We start from the raw sequence: 8885 nt of genomic DNA on the forward strand, positions 1-8885 counted from the left end.
GCCCCTTTCCAGGTGGCATCGTACTTCGGGCACACCGTGGCCGTGGCTGATGTCAACGGGGACGGGTGAGAGCCGGGGGCTACCTTACACCCCCATCCCTCCTGGGGGCACCTTAGGGTGCTGCCCCTTGCCTGGGGCACCCCTGGGTGCCCCCGCTCCCCAAATCCGGGGTCCCTGACCCCCACGTTGGGTGCAGGCAGGACGATGTGCTGGTGGGTGCCCCCCTGTACATGGCCCGGCACCCCGACGGGCAGCGCAGCGAGCTGGGGCGCCTCTACCTCTACCTGGGGGGGGGGCACCAGCCCCTCACCCGACCCCCCCAGACCCTGACGGGCACCCACCCCTACGGCCGCTTCGCCGCCGCCATCGCCAGCCTCGGGGACCTGGACAAGGACGGATACGGGGGTAACCCCAGCCTGGCACGGGGGGTGGCAGGAGGGGGGGATGTGCCACCCCCTCCTCAGCGCTGGGTCCAAACTATGGGGGAAACTGAGGCAGGACCCCCCCGGGGAGGGCGGGGGTGAGGGGATGGGGCACCCGGTGGGCGCTCACTGTGTCCCCCGTGTCCCCAGACGTGGCGGTGGGTGCCCCGTCGGGGGGTGACGGTGGCAGCGGGCAGGTCTTCATCTTCCGCGGGCAGAGCGAGGGCCTGATGGCGATGCCCACCCAGCGCCTGCACAGCCCCTTCCCCGGCCCCGCCGCCTTTGGCTTCGCCCTACGCGGGGCCACCGACCTGGATGGCAACGGCTACCCAGGTAGGGCCACCCCGTGCCACCCCCGTGCCACCCCTGTGCCACCCACCCTGTCACCGACCCCCTGTTTGTCCCCGCAGACCTGCTGGTGGGGGCTTACGGGGCAGACGCGGTGGCCGTGTACCGGTGAGTGCCCGTCCCGCTGGCTCCGGTGGCAGCGTGGCCCTGGGGGGGAAGGCGGGGGTGTCCCTGCCCGGGTCCCCTGGCACCTCATCTGTGTCCCCGTGTGCCAGGGGACAGCCCGTGGTGGTGGCCCGGACCCGGCTGAGCGTCCCTGATGGGCTGAACCCTGAGGTGCTGGAGTGTGTCCTGCCCGGCTCCGAAACCCGTGTCAGCTGGTGAGCGGGGTGGTGGGGACACCACTGCCATGGGGACACCGCTGTGGGGACACCACTGCCATGGGGACACCACCCATGTGGGGACATCGCCCCGTGGATGGTCCCTGAGCACCCCTGGGTGCTGTCCCCTCGCAGCTTCCCCGTGGTGCTGTGTGTCAGTGTGACGGGCCAGAGCATCCCCCAGAAGATCAGTGAGTGTTGGTGTCACCCGGGGGGGGACACAGGGGGACAAGGGCACTGTCAAGGTGTCACCAGGGGTGTCACCGGTGCCATGCCACCCCCCCCATGCCCGCTGTGCCCTGCCAGGCCTGGAGGCCGAGCTGCAGCTGGACCGGCTGAAGCCCAAGCTGTCCCGGAGGGTCCTGCTGCTGCAGGGCCACCAGTCGTCCTGGCACGGGGCACTGGACCTGGCCCCGGGGACACCCCCCCTCTGCCACAACCTCACCGCCTACCTCAGGGTACGGGGACAGTGCCACCCCGGGCTGGGACAGGGGCATCCCCAGCCCCAAGGGAGGGGGGACAGGGATGGGGACAAGGATGGGGACAGTGGCATCACCAGCTGGGACAGGGACAGGGATGGGGACAGGGATGGGGACAGACAGTGGCATCACCAGCCCAAGGAGGGTGGGGGACAGGGATGGGGCCAGCAGCATTCCCAGTTGGGATAGGGACAGGGATGGGGACAGTGGCATCCCCAGCTCAAGGGGAGTAAGGGACAGAGATGGGGACAATGGTATTTCCAGCTGATATGGGGACAGGGACAGACAGTGGAGTCTCCAGCCCCAGAAGGGTGGGGGACAGGGATGGGGACAGTGGCATCCCCAGTTGGGATGGGGACAGGGATGGGGACAGTGGCATCCCCAGCCCAAGGGGAGTGGGGGACAGGGATGGGGACAATGGTATTTCCAGCTGATATGGGGACAGGGACAGACCGTGGAGTCTCCAGCCCCAGAAGGGTGGGGGACAGGGATGGGGCCAGTGGCATCCCCAGTTGGGATGGGGACAGGGAGGGAGACAGTGGCATCCCCAGCCCAAGGGGAGTGGGGGACAGGGATGGGGACAGTGGCATGTCCAGGTGGGATGGGACAGGAATGGGGACAATGGTATTTCCAGCTGGTATGGGGACAGGGATGGGGACAGGGATGGGGACAGGGATGGGGACAATGGCATCTCCAGCTGGGATGGGGATGGGGACGGGGATGGGGACAGGGACGGGGACAGACAGTGGCATCCCCAGCCCCAGGAGGGTGGGGGACAGGGATGGGGACAGTGGCATCTCCGGGTGGGATGGGACAGGGATGGGGATGGGGATGGGGACGGTGGTATTTCCAGCTGGTACGGGGACAGGGATGGGGCCAGCAGCATTCCCAGTTGGGATGGGGACAAGGATGGGGACAGAGATGGGAACAGGGATGGGGACAGACAGTGGAATCCCCAGCCCCAGGAGGGTGGGGGACAGGGATGGGGACAGTGGCATGTCCAGGTGGGATGGGACAGGAATGGGGACAATGGTATTTCCAGCTGGTATGGGGACAGGGATGGGGACAGGGATGGGGACAGGGATGGGGACAATGGCATCTCCAGCTGGGATGGGGATGGGGACGGGGATGGGGACAGGGACGGGGACAGACAGTGGCATCCCCAGCCCCAGGAGGGTGGGGGACAGGGATGGGGACAGTGGCATCTCCGGGTGGGATGGGACAGGGATGGGGACAGTGGTGTCCCCAGCCCTGGTGGGGTGTCCCAGGGGGTGGGCGTGGGGTGCCCACCGGGTGCTGTGCCCACGGGTGTCCCCTGTCCCCAGGACGAGGCTGAGTTCAAGGACAAGCTGAGCCCGGTGGCCCTGAGCCTGAGCCTGGCGCTGCCCGGGGGGGACCCGGGGCTGGTGCTCTACGGGGACACCCTGGTGCAGACACAGGTAGGGGACACCTGGCTGAGCTGGGGACATCACGGCGGTGACTCAGGGTGGGCTCGGGGTCCCCACGCTTGGGGCAGGGCACATGTGGGGACACCCAGCCCCGGGCACCCGCTGCCACCACAGTGCCCCGGCCCCATGGTCCCCAGCCCGTCCCCAGTGTCCCCAGCCTGTCCCCAGAGTCCCCAACCCCTCCATGGGACACAGCCCCCCGTCCTCCCCACTGTCCCCTGTGCTTCTGTGGGGTGTCCCCCTCTCTGCCCTGCTCCCTGGGATGTCCCCCTGTGCCACTCACTGGCCCCAGTCCCTCCCTGGGATGTCCCCTCTGTACCCCTTGATGTCCCCAATCCCCCAGTCCCCCCCCATAGTCCCCAGTCCCTCCCTGGGATGTCCCCCCAGTGCCTAACTGTCCCCAATCCCTCCCCAGGATGTCCTCTCTGTACCCCTTGATGTCCCCAATCCCCCAGTCCCCCCCCATAGTCCCCAGTCCCTCCCTGGGATGTCCCCCCAGTGCCTAACTGTCCCCAATCCCTCCCCAGGATGTCCTCTCTGTACCCCTTGATGTCCCCAATCCCCCAGTCCCCCCCCATAGTCCCCAGTCCCTCCCTGGGATGTCCCCCCAGTGCCTAACTGTCCCCAATCCCTCCCCAGGATGTCCTCTCTGTACCCCTTGATGTCCCCAATCCCCCAGTCCCCCCCCATAGTCCCCAGTCCCTCCCTGGGATGTCCCCCCAGTGCCTAACTGTCCCCAATCCCTCCCCAGGATGTCCTCTCTGTACCCCTTGATGTCCCCAATCCCCCAGTCCCCCCCCATAGTCCCCAGTCCCTCCCTGGGATGTCCCCCCAGTGCCTAACTGTCCCCAATCCCTCCCCAGGATGTCCTCTCTGTACCCCTTGATGTCCCCAATCCCCCAGTCCCCCCCCATAGTCCCCAGTCCCTCCCTGGGATGTCCCCCCAGTGCCTAACTGTCCCCAATCCCTCCCCAGGATGTCCTCTCTGTACCCCTTGATGTCCCCAATCCCCCAGTCCCCCCCCATAGTCCCCAGTCCCTCCCTGGGATGTCCCCCCAGTGCCCCCCAGTGTCCCCAGTGCCTCCCCAGGATGTCCCCTCTCTACCCGCTGTTGTCCCCGATGACTCTCCATCCCACACCCCCCCTCCCCAACCCCGTATCCCCCCCCCAGACCCACATCATCCTGGAGGACTGCGGTGAGGACAACCTTTGCGTCCCCGACCTCCGCCTGGCCGCCGACACGTGAGCGCCCGGGTGGGTGAGGGGGGTGCCCGCTGTCACCCCGGGGTGCTCAGCCCTGTCCCCATGTCTGTGTGTGTCTGTGTGTCCCCCAGGCCCAGCCGGCGCCTGCTGATCGGGGAGGAGGCGGTGCTGCGCCTGCGGGCCCGTGCCACCAACCAGGGCGAGGGGGCCTTCGAGACCGAGCTGCGGGTCCAGCTGCCCCCCGGCACCCACTACCAGGCGGCTCGCAGCAGCATCCCGGTGGGTGCCCGTCGGGGGGTCCCAGGGGTGCACAGGGTGGGGGGGATCATGTTCTGTCCTTGGTGGCAATCACTCTCCACCTGGGTGCCCAGCATGGAGGGGGTTACACCCTACCCTTGGTGACCATCACCCTCCATCTGGGTGCCCAGCATGGAGGGGGTTATGCCCTGTCCTTGGTGGCCATCACCCTCCATCTGGGTGCCCAGCACGGAGGGGGTTATGTCCTGCCCTTGGTGGCCATCACCCTCCATCTGGGTGCCCAGCATGGAGGGGGTTATGTCCTGTCCTTGGTGGCCATCACCCTCCATCTGGGTGCCCAGCATGGAGGGGGTTATGCCCTACCCTTGGTGGCCATCATCCTCCATCTGGGTGCCCAGGAGTGATGGATGCCTGGGGTGGGCAGGGGCTCATGCCCTGCCCTTGGTGGCCATCACCCTCCATTTGGGTGCCCAGTATGGAGGGGCTCATGCCCTGCCCTTGGTGGCCATCACCCTCCACCTGGGTGCCCAGGAGTAATGGGTGCCTGGGGTGGGCAGGGGCTCATGCCCTGCCCTTGGTGGCCATCACCCTCCACCTGGGTGCCCAGCATGGAGGGGGTTATGTCATGTCCTGTCCTTGGTGGCCATCATTCTCCACCTGGGTGCCCAGCATGGAGAGGCTTACCCCCTACCCTTGGTGGCCATCACCGTCCATCTGGGTGCCCAGGAGTGATGGGTGCCTGGGGTGGGCAGGGGCTCATGCCCTACCCTTGATGGCCATCACCCTCCATCTGGGTGCCCAGGAGTGATGGACATCTGGTGTGCCTGGGGTGGGCAGGGGCTCATGCCCTACCCTTGATGGCCATCACCCTCCATCTGGGTGCCCAGCATGGAGGGGTTATGCCCTGTCCTTGGTGGCCATCACCCTCCATCTGGGTGCCCAGGGGTGATGGATGCCTGGGGTGCCTGAGGTGGGCAGGGGCTCATGCCCTACCCTTGGTAGCCATCATTCTCCACCTGGGTGCCCAGCATGGAGGGGGTTATGCCCTAACCTAAGTGGCCATCGCTCTCCATATGGGTGCCCAGCATGGAGGGGCTTATGCCCTGTCCTTGGTGGCCATCACCCTCCATCTGGGTGCCCTGGGTTGATGGATGCCTGGGGTGGGCAGGGTCTCATTTCCTGTCCTTGGTGGCCATCGCCCTCCATCTCGGTGCCCAGGGGTGATAGGTGCCAGGGGGTGCCCAGCATGGAGGGGTTATGCCCTGCCCTTCGTGGCCATCGCCCTCCATCTCGGTGCCCAGGGGTGATAGGTGCCAGGGGGTGCCCAGCATTGAGGGGTCTCATTTCCCATCCTTGGTAGCCATCGCTCTTCATGTGGGTGCCTGGGGGCGATGGGTGCCCAGGGTGCCCATCATGGGGGGGCTCGTGCCCTGTCCTTTGTGGCCATCACCATCCATGTGGGTGCCCGGGGGTGATAGGTGCCAGGGGGTGCCCAGCATGGAGGGGTCTCATTTCCCATCCTTGGTGGCCATCGCTCTTCATGTGGGTGCCCAGGGGCAATGGGTGCCCGTCATGGGGGGGCTTGTGCCCTGTCCTTTGTGGCCATCACCTTCTGTGGGGGTGCCAGGGGGTGATGGGTGCCAGGGGGTGCCCAGTGTGCAGTGGCTCATGCCCTGCCCTAGGACCACGCAGGTCCCTGGGGTGGCTGGTGCGTGTTGGTGTCTGTGATGTGTCCCCTCCCCGTGTCCCCCCCCTGTAGGGGCAGGAGAAGCTGAGCTGCAAGCCCAAGAAGGAGAACGGGACCCACGTGGTGCTCTGCGAGTTGGGCAACCCCATGAAAGCGGGTGCCCGGGTAAGGGGTTTGGGGGCTGAGCCCATCACCCTTGTGTCGGGGCTGGGCATGGGTGGTGGTGGTGGTGCTAGTGGTGGGTCACCCACCCTCATGTTGTCCCCCTAGATCACTGTGGACATGGAGCTGAGCGTGTCCGGGCTGGAGGACATGGGTGATGCCATCACCTTCCAGCTCCAGCTGCAGAGGTGACACCGTGCCAGGCCCCTTGTCCCCTGCCCACTCTTGGGACCCAGCCACCGGGGACTTGGTGGCCTCGGTGTGTCCCCACCCTTGGTGGCCACCCCTCACCCCACCGTGTCCCCGCAGCAAGAACAGCCCCAGCTCTGCCAACGCCTCGGTGACGGTGACGGTGCCCGTGGAGGTGCAGGCAGAGATGGAGCTGCGAGGGTGAGGGGCTTGATGGGTGGGGGGACACAGGGACACAGTGGTGGCCCCGAGGGGGACACTGACCCCCTTCTCCTGCCAGGAACTCCCTGCCTGCCACCACGGTGCTGCCCGCCAGCTGGCAGGGGGTGGAGGGCAGCCGGCGGCTGGAGGACCACGGCATCAAGGTGGAGCACGTCTACCAGGTAGGGTGCTGCACCCATGGGTGCCCCAGGGTGGGGGGGACTGTCCCCCTCCTTGGTGTCACCTAACTGTCCTCCCGCAGCTCCACAACAAGGGTCCCAGCACCGTCAGCGGGGTCACCCTGCGCCTGGCCGTCCCCAACCTGCTGGGTGGCCGTGTCCTGCTCTACCTGCTGGAGCTGGGCACCGAGGGGGGCATGAGCTGTGACCACCCCCCCGGCCTCAACCCTCAGGAGGTAGGGTGCTGCAGGGGACCCGCACCCACCCCAGGGTGCTGGGTGGGTGCCAAGGTGGGGTGTGTGTGTGTCCCCACCACCACCTTCTATCTCCGTCCAGCTGGAGATCCCCCGTCCCACGGGCGCAGCGCCCCGGAACGGCACCCACCACCGGGAACGCCGGGACGTGGAGGACCCACTGGGTGCGGGGCTGGAGGAACCCACCCCCGTGGTGAGTGGGTGGGTGCTCCCCCGGGGACCCTGCGGCCCCCTGAGGGGTGCGGGGGGGACCCTCCGTCCAGCTGGAGATCCCCCGCCCCACGGGCGCAGCGCCCCGGAACGGCACCCACCACCGGGAACGCCGGGACGTGGAGGACCCACTGGGTGCGGGGCTGGAGGAACCCACCCCCGTGGTGAGTGGGTGGGTGCTCCCCCGGGGACCCTGCGGCCCCCGCACCGTGTCCCCAGGGTGAAAGGGGGGGTGTTCCCTCCCCGGGCGCCGCAGTGGGGGTGTGACGGTGAAACACCGACCGTGTCCCTCAGGACTGTGGCAATGCCACCTGCGTGGGCATCTCCTGCCAGGTGCCCAGCCTGGGCAAGGACCAGCGGGCGCTGGTGAGCGTCCGTGCCCTCCTCTGGATGGACACCCTGCAGCAGGTACCGTCCCCTCCTGGGGACAGGGTGGCACCGTGTCCCCAGGGTGTCCCCACCATCTCCCCTCCTGCGTGGGCATCTCCTGCCAGGTGCCCAGCCTGGGCAAGGACCAGCGGGCGCTGGTGAGCGTCCGTGCCCTCCTCTGGATGGACACCCTGCAGCAGGTACCGTCCCCTCCTGGGGACAGGGTGGCACCGTGTCCCCAGGGTGTCCCCACCACGGTGCCTCCTGCGTGGACATCCCCTGGGGGAGCTGCAAAGCCCTGGGGACACGGTGGGGCAGGGGGGCAGGTGCCCCCGTTGGCTGCCAACCCCTCGGTGCCATGTACCCATGTGTCCCCATGTCTCCCCACGTCTGTCCCCCAGAGGGAACACCTCCTGAAGCAGTTCCTCATCCAGTCTCGAGCCTGGTTCAACACCTCGGCCATGCCCTACCGCGTCCGGCCACGCGTCCTGCCCGCCGGGGAGGCCACGGTAGGGCTGGCACGGGGACAAGGGGGGGACACGCTGTGGAGGCGGCGATGTCACCCCCTCGTCACCTCCACAGGCTGTCACCGAGGTGATGCGTGCCAGCCCCGGGGGCGAGGGGACCGTGCCCGTGTGGTGGGTGGTGCTGGGGGTCCTGGCCGGGCTCCTGCTCCTCACCTTCCTCATCCTCCTCATGTGGAAGGTGAGTGGGTGGGGAGGGGACATCGGGGACACCAGTGACACCCCACCGCAGGGGTGGGACACGGATGGCACCGGCGGGACCCATGAAATGGGGAACTCAGCCCTGGGGGCGGGGGCTGTGGTGGGCACAGGGTGGGGGGCAGCACTGGGTGTGATGCCATGGGGTCCCCCGGGACCGATGGTGGGGGGTCCCCCGGGGACTGGGTTGTCACCGTGTCCCTCTTCCAGTTGGGGTTCTTCAAGAGGACACGGCCACCCAACGAGGAGGACACGCAGGAGCTGGCACCCAGCCGGGCCCAGGAGCCGGAGGGTGCCCAGGGATAGTGGGGTCCCCTTGGGGTCCCCCTGTGCCCCCACCCCATGGCGTGTCCCCCGTCCCAGCCCCACATCCCCATCACCCCTGGGTTCCCGTGGGGCACCCCCCCATCCCAGCCCCACCTCCCCATCATCCC

The 8885-nt window shown here is 67.8% G+C and overlaps 1 protein-coding gene across 1 annotated transcript in view; it reads left to right on the plus strand.

Annotated features, from left to right (window-relative positions):
* Positions 1-8863, plus strand: part of LOC106899170 (integrin alpha-IIb-like) — a 9053-nt gene extending 190 nt beyond the window's left edge. The window contains exons 2-22 of the mRNA XM_014960869.1: positions 13-65; positions 197-405; positions 573-755; positions 833-878; positions 986-1090; positions 1226-1281; positions 1397-1548; positions 2895-3008; positions 4189-4259; positions 4352-4499; positions 6238-6330; positions 6436-6515; positions 6637-6717; positions 6797-6899; positions 6980-7132; positions 7233-7347; positions 7388-7524; positions 7655-7768; positions 8131-8238; positions 8312-8434; positions 8662-8863. Of these exons, the coding sequence (XP_014816355.1) occupies positions 13-65; positions 197-405; positions 573-755; positions 833-878; positions 986-1090; positions 1226-1281; positions 1397-1548; positions 2895-3008; positions 4189-4259; positions 4352-4499; positions 6238-6330; positions 6436-6515; positions 6637-6717; positions 6797-6899; positions 6980-7132; positions 7233-7347; positions 7388-7524; positions 7655-7768; positions 8131-8238; positions 8312-8434; positions 8662-8757 (2340 nt within the window). The 3' untranslated portion in view covers positions 8758-8863. The remainder of the gene's footprint in view (positions 1-12; positions 66-196; positions 406-572; positions 756-832; positions 879-985; positions 1091-1225; positions 1282-1396; positions 1549-2894; positions 3009-4188; positions 4260-4351; positions 4500-6237; positions 6331-6435; positions 6516-6636; positions 6718-6796; positions 6900-6979; positions 7133-7232; positions 7348-7387; positions 7525-7654; positions 7769-8130; positions 8239-8311; positions 8435-8661) is intronic.
* Positions 8864-8885: the final 22 nt, after the last annotated feature.

The sequence above is a fragment of the Calidris pugnax genome, unplaced genomic scaffold (assembly GCF_001431845.1).
Source record: "Calidris pugnax isolate Ruff unplaced genomic scaffold, ASM143184v1 scaffold429, whole genome shotgun sequence".
Classification (NCBI taxonomy): Eukaryota; Metazoa; Chordata; class Aves; order Charadriiformes; family Scolopacidae; genus Calidris; species Calidris pugnax.